At 43.9% G+C, this 13270-nt stretch overlaps 1 protein-coding gene across 2 annotated transcripts; it reads left to right on the top strand.

The window, feature by feature from the left end:
- Positions 1-3158: 3158 nt before the first annotated feature.
- Positions 3159-5882, top strand: LOC127305769 (nuclear transcription factor Y subunit A-4). Of its 2 annotated transcripts, none has more exons than XM_051336296.2 (5): positions 3159-3469; positions 4083-4189; positions 4307-4375; positions 4848-5021; positions 5178-5882. In XM_051336296.2, the coding sequence occupies exons 1-5, from the start codon at positions 3346-3348 to the stop codon at positions 5538-5540; spliced, it is 837 nt and encodes a 278-aa protein (XP_051192256.1). In that variant the 5' UTR covers positions 3159-3345; the 3' UTR covers positions 5541-5882. The 2 variants fall into 2 exon arrangements, with proteins under 2 accessions (XP_051192256.1, XP_051192257.1); XM_051336297.2 differs by having other exon boundaries at positions 3163-3385.
- Positions 5883-13270: the final 7388 nt, after the last annotated feature.

The raw sequence follows: 13270 nt of genomic DNA, 5'->3' as shown, positions 1-13270 counted from the left end.
GGCGGCCGCCGCTTCTTCCGCGCAGATGTCGCCTCGTCTGCCTCCCGTGCCGCGCTCGGATAAGCGCGTCTACGTGGAGGTCGAGACCACCCACCAGTTCACGGAGGCATGCATGCCTTTTCCCTGGACGGGCGTCCACCTGTCACATGAGTGGCACCTCAACCAGGCGCGGACGCTGGTGCCCCGCCATACACGTGCGCGGCCTTGCTCACCGCTAGGAGATCATGCAGCTGCAGTCGTACTTGCCGTCTAATCTGAGGTAGGACCCAACATACTTCGTAGACTTGCCGATGTGGGTGCGGTGGTTCAAGGCCGAACACGAGGACTGGCGTGTGGGCATCGAGGCGCACCTCGAAGCCCTCGGATGTGGACTACAAGGCGCAGGAGGCGCACATGCAGCCACTCGCGCCCCCGGTCCCGCCGCTGGTGGCCCTGAAGGAGGCGGAGGAAGGGGTGCATCCAGAGGAGTGACATGCCAACGTCTTCCCCACGGCGCACCCTGGTTGTCCCAACTGGTCAAAGTACCTTGGGGCAGACACGAACTAAATCGAGCCGCTCACGTGGGTGCTTCCGTTGGCGCGAGAGGTCGACTACCAGGCCGGTCCTGCGGGAGGCCCCATCAAACGAACCGCTGAAGGACGAGGACAACTTCGACTAAGAGCCGATGGAGTCCGAGCTGACGGAGGAGGAGGTCATCCAACATGCAATGGTTGCATCCGAGGCGGAGGAGCGTGCCAAGTGGATTGGCCTCGAGGAGGTCATCCAGCGCTCGCAGCAGGAGGCCGCACCGGCACTGTCACCTCCACCTCCAACAGTTGAGCAGCTGCCGCCTCCTCCTCCCTTAGCCAACATGTAGCCACCGCTGCATGTATTCAACAACCTCAGCGAGGAGGACCGGAACCTCCCGGCGGATTTTCTCTATGTTTTTCTTTTTATTTTTTAGTTTTCAAACTCGCCCTCCGTGGGCCCCTATATATATGCAATCTATGTTTTTATTTTATTTTATTCTGTCCACTATTTTTTTGCAGTTTTAGCCGTTGGGGCAGTTGCCACCTAATGGAGCACGACCTTTTCCTTGACCGCAGACCGCCGCATCTGGATATAGACCGAAATGCGGTCCCTTTTACATGTGGCCGTGTTAAAGATGGCATAAGCAACCTCATGTATAAAAATGCTGCGAGCAACCAATCACATCTGAAGTAAACACTTTTTTTTTTTTTGGAAAATGATGGTCACTACTAGAACGGCGAGGAATAATCAAAGTGTAGCCTGCTTTGCTTCCACGAAATACGACTTGTCAAACATCGATCATTTCCTAGCTAGAGATCGAGATGCTGGTGCAAAGAGTGGGCACCCCTAATTCAACATCATTTCGTCCTGTTGCTATCCATTAGACGTGGTCCACACCTTCTCTAATTAGGTGTTTTAATTAAGAAAACATGGGCAAATTTATCCCAATCTATTAATTTAGAAGGAGAGAATTATACATAGTTAGTTTACAAAAAATCGAACGAAAATCGATACGAACAGACCAAAGCGAACTACTCGCATAGTAAATCCCAAGCTCGCATTGGATGCGGGGCTTCAAAACATCACACTCGCCAAATTATTTTTACTCAACATTACATCTAGCACAGCTGACAACATAAGAAATATGAATATTTTCCGGAAGAAGAGTCGCCAAATCAGTGGAGCCACAGGCTCGTTACCTTATTCGTTGAGGTTACTATAGATAGCAACCCTTTGGCATAAATCATGGGACCTACCGTACGGCTTACATTCATAGCTGCATTGGATACTCACCACAGGCCCCTAGCAAACCAAAGTATGACCATGTCTGATGTTTTGACGTTATTAACTGAATATTTGGCAAACTGTGGCATTAAGTGCATATTTTCTCCTTTTGAATTACAATGATTGGCAACAACAGCCACAATGCCTTTTGCTAAGGGTACAAGGGTTTAGGCCACTCTCTTGGTTTTGATATATATAAATATGGTTTTAGAGTGGTTTGTTTTCCTTGGTACAGCCGAAGTATGATTATGTCAAGTAGTATGACATGATTCAAAAAGGGGAGCAAATAAAATTACATCTTTGACTTTTAATTTGTTGTCGGCGAAATATATATATATATATATATATATATATATATATATATATATATATATATATATGAATTCTTACGATGGGTTAATCGTTTTCTACATAGCGTAAGAGAAGGTATCCATATCACTATTATAGGCGCTAAACTCGTGAAAAAGTAGGCTAGACTTCTCAAACACCTTCACCTACTAGGATGTCACTCCCATCAATTTGCACGTTACGAGTTCCTTTCTCCCGAATAAAAAACAATTAATCATTATTGTAATGAAACTGAGCGGATAAACCATGCACGCGGTCATGATAATGCGATGCCTTGTCACCATTTCACCGATCCTCGCGAATAATAATACCTAAGTTCAACAAAACCAATGGTATAAAATTACAATACAATACCATTGGCTGAGGGTGGCTAAGTGGTTTCTTTGGTATAGCAAGCATGATTATGTCGAGTAGTACTGCATGATTCGAACAGACGTGCAAGTAAAGGTAGGTAACATTGATTTTCAATATACGCTACACAAAATACGAAAAATCACAAGGGGTTAATTTTTTTAGACGGTGCAAGAGAAGGTCTCTCATGGTATGGCTCTGCACTCATGGGGAATAAGCAGGCTAAACCGCGCAAAGCTTTCACCCACTAGGGTGTCACTTGTATCAAGTTGCACGATTAGCAATTTACCTGTTGCTGTCACTCGGACAAAATAATCATTCATCGTAACGATGGACCGAATAAACCACGCACTGTAGTCATGATAATGTCAGCTTTTTGTCGCCATTCAACATGTCCTCGCAAATAACAATACCTAAATTTAACAAAACGTATGATCTAGAACTACGATACACTGTCATTGGTCCCCTTCTCCCTGGAATGAACTATAAAACCGTCGCCCTCTCGTCCAAATATTGAGAAAAAAAACCCATAGACAAGTGCAAATTGCAGAGTTTGGAATTTCACCCCGGGGGAGCCAAGCCATTTGCACATTTTCTATGCCAATGTTCTCTTCTCCGTGTCCCCCCCACTTGGGAAATTTGCCATGGCGCACCAGATGCAGACACACGGAGACGCCCTTAAAAAATTGGAGCTGCGGGTGTTCTTTGGAGCAAGTGGATAAAAGGAGGGAGGCCAAGTTGGCGAGGGAATGACGCAGTCGAGGAGGGGCCAAAGGAGAGGAGGAAGGGACGGTGGAGGCGAGCTTTCCGGGGCGGACGCGCCGAGGACGAGGGAGGTGGCGCGTGGGAGCCATGCTTCTCCCCACTTCGTCTTCCTCCTACACGCCCAAAGGTTTCCCCACCCCCCCCTCTCTAGTATATTGTGGTCTTCTTGTTTCAGCCGCCTCCGCTATGCCTGGGTCGTTGAGCTGCGCTGGTAATCAATCTTCGCATCGTCTCTAGATCTTTTTCTTATGTAGGATTGTAGTATTTTTTTCTCGGAGAATTCATCTTGCATGATGTGCTGGATTTGGGTTTTCATCTCCAACTCTCACGTGTATTGTTCTTTTAGCGTAACGGCATGGCTTACGGAAGGGTGCTTCTTCAAAGGAGCTCGGAGCTGTTCTTGACTTTTGGCCTTTAGCAGTTCTCGTTGTCTATATTCGTTTTTTGAGAATTGGGATGCCACCATCAGTTCATCGCCACTAAACATCGTTTGGACAGCAAATATTTGATGCCCCTCCTTTGTTTACAAGAGTCTACAGATAGCAGAAACTGTTAACAAGCTCACCGTTTGTCACTTGATCTGTTTCTTTAATTTGTGTTGGTATTTCACTAACCAGAGCGCACCAGTATGCTCTCATCAAGCAATTGCATGCTAGTTGTGATGTCACTAGGTGAAAACTAAAAATGATATGAAGGCAACACAGCATTTTGAGGTCATTTGAGGATTTCAGTTGGTTTGGTTTGCATTCATACCGTGTAATTAAGTAATGACCCAATTGGTTTGGTAGCACTCTACAATCATGCATCCTTCCTTGTTTCAACAGGTGACTCCTACGGGAAGACGGTTGACGATCATATGAGTTCAACTTTCACTTTTGGTAATAAGCACTCTGCATTTTCAAGTCAAAACAGTGACTATGGCCAGCCAATGGTAAACTCTCCCTCAGGGCAAACTGAAACTTCATGTCAGAAACACCAAAGGATACTCAGTCCTATTCTTTGATTCTGGGGTGTGCCGACTGATATTATATTTCCTCATATTATTCAGGCTTGTATTTCATACCCATTCAGTGATTCTGGTTCAGGAGCTTGGGCGGCCTATGGGTCACGCGCTCTGGTATACGATTCTAACTAACTGTTGCACTCTCCTGTTTTGTTAACTGCCAACATATCTGAATTTCCATGCCGAGAGAGCTTATAAATCTAGAACACTTTAATCAGCTTCTGTAACAACTTGTGAGTGAATTACATTATCAAACTGAATAATTGTCTTGTCCTGTAGAGTGATCTGCCAGATCAACACTGTATTTTGCATTGTAGTACGATCTCAGTACTCAATTCCAGCTTTAAGGCTCACACCAATAGTACTTCTGCAGTCTTACCTTTTGATATGATACGTAAGATACTTTTAACCACTTTGCTAGGTTGGTATATCACCAATGAGACAAGCAAAGATGATTATTGTGGTCACTTGTAATTTATAATTCTTGGCACAACTTGAATCTTGAGGCACACATGCATGATGCATCAAGCTTCTTATTTCCCCTGCACTTTCATGGAACTTGACTAACCATTTGTACATAAAACAGTTCCAACCCCAAACTACTGGAGGAGGGTCCGCAACAGCAAGAGTTCCCTTGCCTCTCGAAATAGCGGCAGATGAGCTCGTATTTGTCAATCCCAAACAATATCATGGAATTCTCCGCAGAAGACAGCTGCGTGCTAAGTTAGAGGCCCAGAATAAGCTCAGCAAAAACAGAAAGGTTCTAGTCGGTGGTCCTTTGGTTTACTTTGCCATTGTTAATTAATTATTCTTCCCTCTTGCAAGTTGAAACTCAAGCCGCTCATTCATTGTCCATGTTATCTGCAATGAACTTTTGTACTACCCGTAACAGTCGAATGCAACCTCCATTTTGCAGCCCTATCTTCACGAGTCTCGTCATCTTCATGCAATGAAAAGGGCAAGAGGTTCTGGCGGGCGTTTCCTCACTGCTAAACAACTCCAGGAGCAGTCTCGCGCTGCCTCCATGAAGGCCACCGCCGATGGCGTGAATTCAGCAGGCTCAACCCACCTACGGCTAGGTAACGGGGCAGATGGAGATGGAACTGTGTCGGCGTCCAAAACAATAGCCTCGCATGATAACAGCAAGAGAGTCGCCGCCCCTGCTCCTGCCTTCACCATGACTAACGCGGCGCACAAAGACGACGATTTCTTCCAGCACCATGGTTACCACCTCAGCTTCTCCAGCCGTTTCGGTCAGGCAAGCGGGCGGTACTCATAATAACCACCCGGTGTGGTCGGCAAATCATCCTTGGCTTTATTTCTGGCGTGTTAGGACTTCAGAGGTAGTATCTCATATTGTTGTGCTTTCAGCGCACAAGTCGGGTCTTCATGGTTATGTGATCAATATGCGACTGCAAGAGTTAATTAGTGTAACTGTGTGTGTTCGAACAAACAATTCAGTGTTCACTTGACAATGTCTCGTGGAACTCGTCTTATGTTCACTCCAACTCCAACGTGGCTAGACAACTTGTCCTCCACTCTCATTGGTGTTGAGACTCGCTTGCAACTCTTCATATATTTTTTCGAAAAGGGGAAGCCCTGCCCTCTGCATTGATCGACACATACAGCCTTAAGTGTCATCCACCTGAATTACTAGTCAAAGAGTTGCCCCAATTCCATTTTTACTCCTAGTTTATTTTTTGTGACAATAATCATCTCAATTAATTGAAATTGAACACTCAAAAAAAATTAATTGAAATTCTCCCAACTTGCCCCATTTAGCGAAACTTGCGTCAGTTCTTGCTCAATATGGGATCCGACGGGCCGCGGTTCACACATTGCTGCATCTTCTCTACTCAAATGTCAGTACTTGGTGGTGCTCCTGCCTCCTGGGCTTCACTTACAGCTTGAGGAAGTCAGGGGCTCATGCCCTTGCATGGCGCTGGTGGCTTACTCCTCCTCCGGAGGGGGTCAGCTGGTTGGTCACATAGGCGAGTTGGGGAGGCACGTCTTCCGGTGAAAACGTAGGCCCGACTCTAGTCATGGAGGGTGATGGCGGCGTCTACGCTCCGTTACCTTGTTGAAGACATTGCCGTTTCAGCCCGCATGTACTCACTCGTGCGGCTCTAGGGAAAACCATAGATCTGGGTATCCCGGATTGAACCATGGAGGTTCTTTTACCATCATTCTATCTCTCGAGGACATCATTTTTGGAGCAGGTGTTGGATGCTGGTAGTGAGTGGTGGAGTGGTGTGCATATACCATGTCAAAAATGAAGAGTGTCAGCAGCATGGCGCAACGGGGTGTGATGGACTCACGCTAGGTGGGGGCGTTGTTTGGCGCCATAGCAGCGTCGACGACAACCTGGTATGGGCTATGGAGATCTCTGGCCTAAAGATGGAACAAAGGTTTGATGACACTAACCACACTTCTGAAGTGAGTGCATGAGGTGTGCACTGTCCGTATGCTAGACCGGATGTGTGCTCTTTTTTCCGCCATCGGGATGACTCAGTGATGCCCCTGGTAATTAGATGGTCGGCATTGTTTGTGTTTTTAGGCATAAGGCCTTGGTGGCATCTTTTTCACCCATTGTCAGGTTTGTAGGCCTTTAATGATGGTTTCGGGTTTTGTGATGTATGCTCTTGGTAGATCTTTGTTGAATCAAATCTAAATACAAATTGTATGCATCTCTTCAATGCACATGCCGGGGTCTAATCCTCCATTTCCGAAAGAATAAGATGTTGAATGCCTAAGAATGTTTTCTTACATGTGCATGCAGAGATGTGGTACACATAAGAGTCCTATGCTATCATTTTACATGCCCCTTGTATAATTTGTACCATATAAATTCATTCTATTAGATACAGACATACATTACATGGACAATATAAGAAAGAGAAAGAGAAGCTGCTTTTTCTAATAGATGAGTTGGACTTAAAATCTGAGTCAATTCCTCTAAATAATGATGAGAGAGAAAAATTAAGAAAGGCAAATGACGATTTAACAAAACTTAGAGAGGAGGAATCTAAATGGGCACAAAGAGCCAAGGTTAAGCATATTCAAGAAGGGGGAAACAATACTAAATGTTTTCACATAATTGCAAATGGAAAGCATCGAAGAAAGAAAATCTTTTAACTAGAACAAGAGGAATGAACCATAGTGGGTGATGAAAATTTACAAGTCTATATCTCTGAATACTATAAGAATGTGTTTCGAGAGCCAGCTACTTATACCCTCACACTAAGTGAGGAGTATACACAGGATATACCGCAATTAACCCAAGAGGAGAATAATATCCTCGTTGTTGAATTCACAGAGAAGAAAGTCAAGGATGCTATTTTTCAGATGGAGTTAAATAAATCTCCTGAGTTTTACCAAACCTTCTGGAAATTTATCAAGAGTGATTTAATGCCAATGTTCTATCAACTGCATTCAGGGGAACTACAGTTATTCAAATTGAATTTTGGTGTTATTACCCTGTTGCCTAAAAAGGAGAATGCGGTTCAAATCCAGCAATATAGACCAATTTGTCTTCTTAATGTTAATTTTAAAATATTCATGAAAGTCGCTACTATTAGAGCTAATACAGTTGCCGAAACAGTTATTAGTTCTACACAGTCGGCTTTCATGCCAGGACGACATATTCTTGAAGGAGTATGTTGGGGGGATGACCCCCGGTATGCCAAACGCATGCCAAACCGGATGGTTTGAGCCATCAAGATACCGGTTTAATGTTTATACCGGAGCACAAAGTTAAGTGTTTGGCTAAGTAAAGCTAAGCCGGTATCCCCAAGAGGGGTATACCGGAACCAGGTAAAGAAGACACCGGGCTACCGGTAAGGAATGCCCTGTAGAACGTCGGCAAGATTGGTCAAAGATTCTCTTCAGAGCTAGAGGACAAAGATGAGCTAAGCAAAGTACCTTTAAACGAAGCCCTGGCGCCAAAGAGGAAGATAACGTTGAAAGAAGCCGGAGGACGTCAGCCTCCCTGATTAAAGAAGACCCCGGCGTCACTTATGATTAAAGTAACTTTGTAAAGTAGTTTATCTAGTCAAAGATACCATTAGGGTTTCTTCCTCTGTAAGCCACCCTCTCCCCTATATAAGGAGAGGGGGCACACCCATATACGGGACGATCGATCTAGAGAGAAACCTTGTATGCACAAACTTGTATCCTGTTGAGATCAATGAAGAGAAAGATCTAGAGCAGAGTTCTTCCTTGTGTGTTTCTTCTTCTACATTTGCCTTTGGCTGAGTTCTTGAGGAAAGCATCCGGAAGTTCATCCTATCTAATCAAAAACCCTCCCCCGAATCCTCTAGCGCCCATTCGGCCCCAACTTAAGCCATCCTATGGCATCTGTCTATTCACCACGACGACAGTTGGCGCCCACCGTGGGGCAAGAAGTGGCGCTTGATGGAGTTCATATTCGGGCGGGCATCCTCGACGTCACTGGCCAGCGTACGGTGTCCGCGCTGGTGCAGCGCATCTACTCCATGGACTTCATCAACGACAACGCGGGCTGCTTTGCCAACGGCGGCATCTTCCCCAAGAACGGCCACATCATCGAGTTCGGCAGCCACCGCATCTACTTCGGCCCCATCCCTGTGCGCCAGCGCCTTTCGCCGGTGCTGGTGCGCCGGATCCGCCATGGTGGCTGATACGTCTCCAACGTAGCGATAATTTCTTATGTTCCATGCTACTTTTATGATGATACACACATGTTTTATACATACTTTATGTCATATTTATGCATTTATTGGACTAACCTATTAACAAGATGCCACAGTGCCAGTTTCTATTTAATATGTCTATTTATTGCAGAAAAGGCCCAAAAATCAAAGTGCTCCGAAAAATCCAGAAAAATCACAGAAATTCTATTTCGCCGGAAGACTCACGGAGCCAGAAGGGCAAGCCAGGGGGAGGCCCAGGGCCTCCTCACAATAGATCGGCACGGCCAGAGGGGTGGTCACCCCACCCTATGGGGTGGGCCCCTCGGGACTCTTCCGACTCCGCCTCTTTGCCTATAAGATGCCTCGTGACCTAAATCTTCGAGACCGATTGACGAAACTCCAGAAAGACTCCAGGGACACCGCCGCCATCGCGAGACTCCAATTCGGGGGACAGAAGTCTCTGTTCCGGCACCCTGCCAGGACGGGGAATTGCCCCCGGAGCCATCTCCATCGACTCCACCGCCATCTCCATCGCCATCGCTGTATCCCATGATGAGGAGGGAGTAATTCACCCCCGAGGCTGAGGGCTCTACTGTAGCTATGTGGTTCATCTCTCTCTCTTTGTGATCTACTTGAATATCATCTATGTGCTACTCTAGTGATGTTATTAAAGTAGTCTATTCCTCCTCCATGATGTATTGTTGACAGTGTGTGCATCATGTAGTACTTGGTATATGCTATGATTGTGATCTCTTGTAGATTATGAAGTTAACTATTACTATGATGGTATTGATGTGATCTATTCCCCCTTTCATAGCTTGTCGGTGACAGTGTGCATGCTACGTTAGTACTCAGTATAATTGCGTTGGTCTATCATGAACTCTAAGGTTATTTAAATATGAATATCGAATGTTGTGGAGCTTGTTAACTCCGGCATTGAGGTGCTCTTGTAGCCCTACACAATTAATGGTGTTCATCATCCAACAAGAGAGTGTAGAGTGGTTCTATTATGTGATCAATGTTGAGAGTGTCCACTAGTGAAAGTATGATCCCTAAGCCTTGTTCCCAAATACTGCAATCATCGCTTGTTTACTGTTCTACTGCATCTGTACTGCCTGCAATATTACCACCATCAATCACACGCCAGTTGTAGCAGCAAGCTATTTTCTGGTGCCGTTACTACTGCTCATATTCATTCATACCACCTGTATTTCACTATCTCTTCGCTGAACTAGTGCACCTATACATCTGACAAGTGTATTGGGTGTGTTGGGGACACAAGAGACTTCTTGCATTGTGATCGCAGGGTTGCTTGAGAGGGATATCTTTGACCTCTTCCTCCCTGAGTTCGATAAACCTTGGGTGATCCACTTAAGGGAAAACTTGCTGCTGTTCTACAAACCTCTGCTCTTGGAGGCCCAACACTGTCTACAGGAATAGAAGCGCGCGCAGACATCAAGCTATTTTCTGGCGCCGTTGCCGGGGACCGAAAAGCTTCACCACGGATATTTCCTCCCCCGTCAACCACACGCCAGTTGTAGGCAGTCAAGCTATTTTCTGGCGCCGTTGCCGGGGAGGAAAGGTAAAAGGCACTCACACGCTGGTCCCAGGTAACTAAGTTATTTTCTGGCGCCGTTGTAAGTGCTCGAAGCTATTTCCTTTAGATCCTGCAATTGCATCTTTTTGTTTCTTGTTTTTCACTAGCTAGGCATAATGGAAAGTAACAGTGAGCTTTTTAAGCTATTTCCTGAGTTAAGACATGGATTGTTTGATGCGAAAATTAAAAAACCTATGGAACCTTATTTGCATGCTAGTAGCAATGATATTAGTATGAACGCTTTGAACACCATTGTTGCTAATGATATGGAAAATTCTAAGCTTGGGGAAGCTGGTTTTGATGAGCATGATATTTTTAGTCCCCCAAGCATTGAGGAGAAAATTTTCTTTGATGATACTTTGCCTCCCATTTATGATGATTATAATGATAGTGGTCTTTTGGTGCCACCTACTATGGAGGATAAATTTTATTATGATTATACTATGCCTCCTACACTTGATGAGAATAATAATGATAGCTACATTGTTGAATTTGCTCCCACTGCAATTAATAAGAATGACTATGCTTATGTTGGGAGTAATAATAATTTTATGCATGAGACTCATGATAGTTATATTTTTGAGTTTGTTCATGATGCTACTGAAAATCTTTATGAGAGAAGAAAATATGGTTGTAGAAATTTTCATGTTACTAAAACACCTCTCTTTTTGCTGAAAATCTTGAAGCTGCACTTGTTTTATCTTTCTATGCTTGTTGCATTATGCTTCATGAATTTGTTTATTTACAAGATTCCTTTTCATAGGAAGTGGGTTAGACTTAAAAGTGTTTCATATTTGCTTCTTGATGCTCTCTTTTGCTTCAACTATTATTTCTTGGGAGTGCATCATTAAAATTACTGAGCCCATCTTAATGGCTACAAAGAAAGCACTTCTTGGGAGATAACCCATGTGTTTATTTTGCTACAGTACTTTTGTTTTATATTTGTGTCTTGGAAGTTGTTACTACTGTAGAAACCTCTCCTTATCTTTTTTTATTGCATTGTTGTGCCAAGTAAAGTCTTTGATAGTAAGGTTGATACTAGATTTGGATTACTCCGCAGAAACAGATTTCTGTCTGTCACGAATTTGGGCAGTGTTCTCTGTAGGTAACTCATAAAAATCTGCCAATTTACGTGAGTAATCCTCAGATATGTACGCAACTTTCATTCAATTTGAGCATTTTCATCTGAGCAAGTCTGGTGTCTCTAAAAAATTCGTCTTTACGGACTGTTCTGTTTTGACAGATTCTGCCTTTTATTTCGCATTGCCTCTTTTGCTGTGTTGGATGGATTTCTTTGTTCCATTAACTTTCAGAAGTTTTGGATAATGTCCAAAAGTGTTAAGAATGATTGTGTCACCTCTGAACATGTGAATTTTTGATTATGCACTAACCCTCTAATGAGTTTGTTTCGAGTTTGGTGTGGAGGAAGTTTTCAAGGGTCAAGAGAGGAGGATGATATATGATCAAGAAGAGTGAAAAGTCTAAGCTTGGGGATGCCCCCGTGGTTCATCCCTGCATATTTGAAGAAGACTCAAGCGTCTAAGCTTGGGGATGCCCAAGGCATCCCCTTCTTCATCAACAATTTATCAGGTTTCTTCTATTGAAACTATATTTTTATTCCGTCACATCTTATGTACTTTATGGAGCGTCTGTTTGTTTTTATTTTTGTTTTGTTTGAATAAGTTCATCCTTGTGTGGGAGAGAGACACGCTCCGCTGGTTCATATGAATACATGTGTTCTTAGCTTTTAATGTTCATGGCGAAGGTTGAAACTGCTTCGTTAATTGTTATATGGTTGGAAACAGAAAATGCTGCATGTGGTAATTGGTATAATGTCTTGAATAATTTGATACTTGGCAATTGTTGTGCTCATATGGATCATGTTTAAGCTCTTGCATCATATACTTTGCACCTATTAGTGAAGAAATACATAGAGCTTGCTAAAATTTGGTTTGCATGATTGGTCTCTCTAAGGTCTAGATATTTTCTAGTAAGGGTTTGAGCAACAAGGAAGACGGTGTAGAGTCTTATAATGCTTGCAATATGTTTTTATGTGAGTTTTGCTGTACCGGTTCATACTTGTGTTTGCTTCAAATAACCTTGCTAGCCTAAGCCTTGTATTGAGAGGGAATACTTCTCATACATCCAAATCCTTGAGCCAAAAACTATGCCGCTTGTGTCCACCATACCTACCTACTACATGGTATTTTCTCTGCCATTCCAAAGTAAATTGCTTGAGTGCTACCTTTAAACAATTCAAAATTTATCACCTATGATTTGTGTCAGTGTTTTATAGCTCATGACGAAGTATGTGGTGTTTATCTTTCAATCTTGTTGGGCAACTTTCACCAATGGACTAGTGGCTTCATCCGCTTATCCAATAATTTTGCAAAAAGAGCTGGCAATGGGATTCCCAGTCCCAAATTAATTAACCTTCATAATTTTACAAAAAATAGACACTCATCCATGCTATGTGATTGTTGGATGGCACCCGAGGATTCGGTTAGACATGGCTTGAGAAAGCAAAGGTGGGGGGGGGGGGAGTGTCATCTAAATAAAACTAAAATAAAAAAGGCACTCCTTCATGGTATGAGATTGTTGGCAGGCACCCGAGGTTTCGGTTAGCCATGGTTTGTGAAAGCAAGGTTGGAAGGAGTGCCACCCAAAAATAAAAATGTTTCATGGAAGCCGCTCTTCGAAGGTTTGTCTGGCAAGGGGGTTAGAGTGCCCACTACCATTCGT

This window comes from Lolium perenne, chromosome 6, assembly GCF_019359855.2.
Source record: "Lolium perenne isolate Kyuss_39 chromosome 6, Kyuss_2.0, whole genome shotgun sequence".
Taxonomy (NCBI): Eukaryota; Viridiplantae; Streptophyta; class Magnoliopsida; order Poales; family Poaceae; genus Lolium; species Lolium perenne.
The sequence above is the reverse complement of the archived record's forward strand: the minus strand, read 5'-3'. Positions and strand labels throughout refer to the sequence as shown.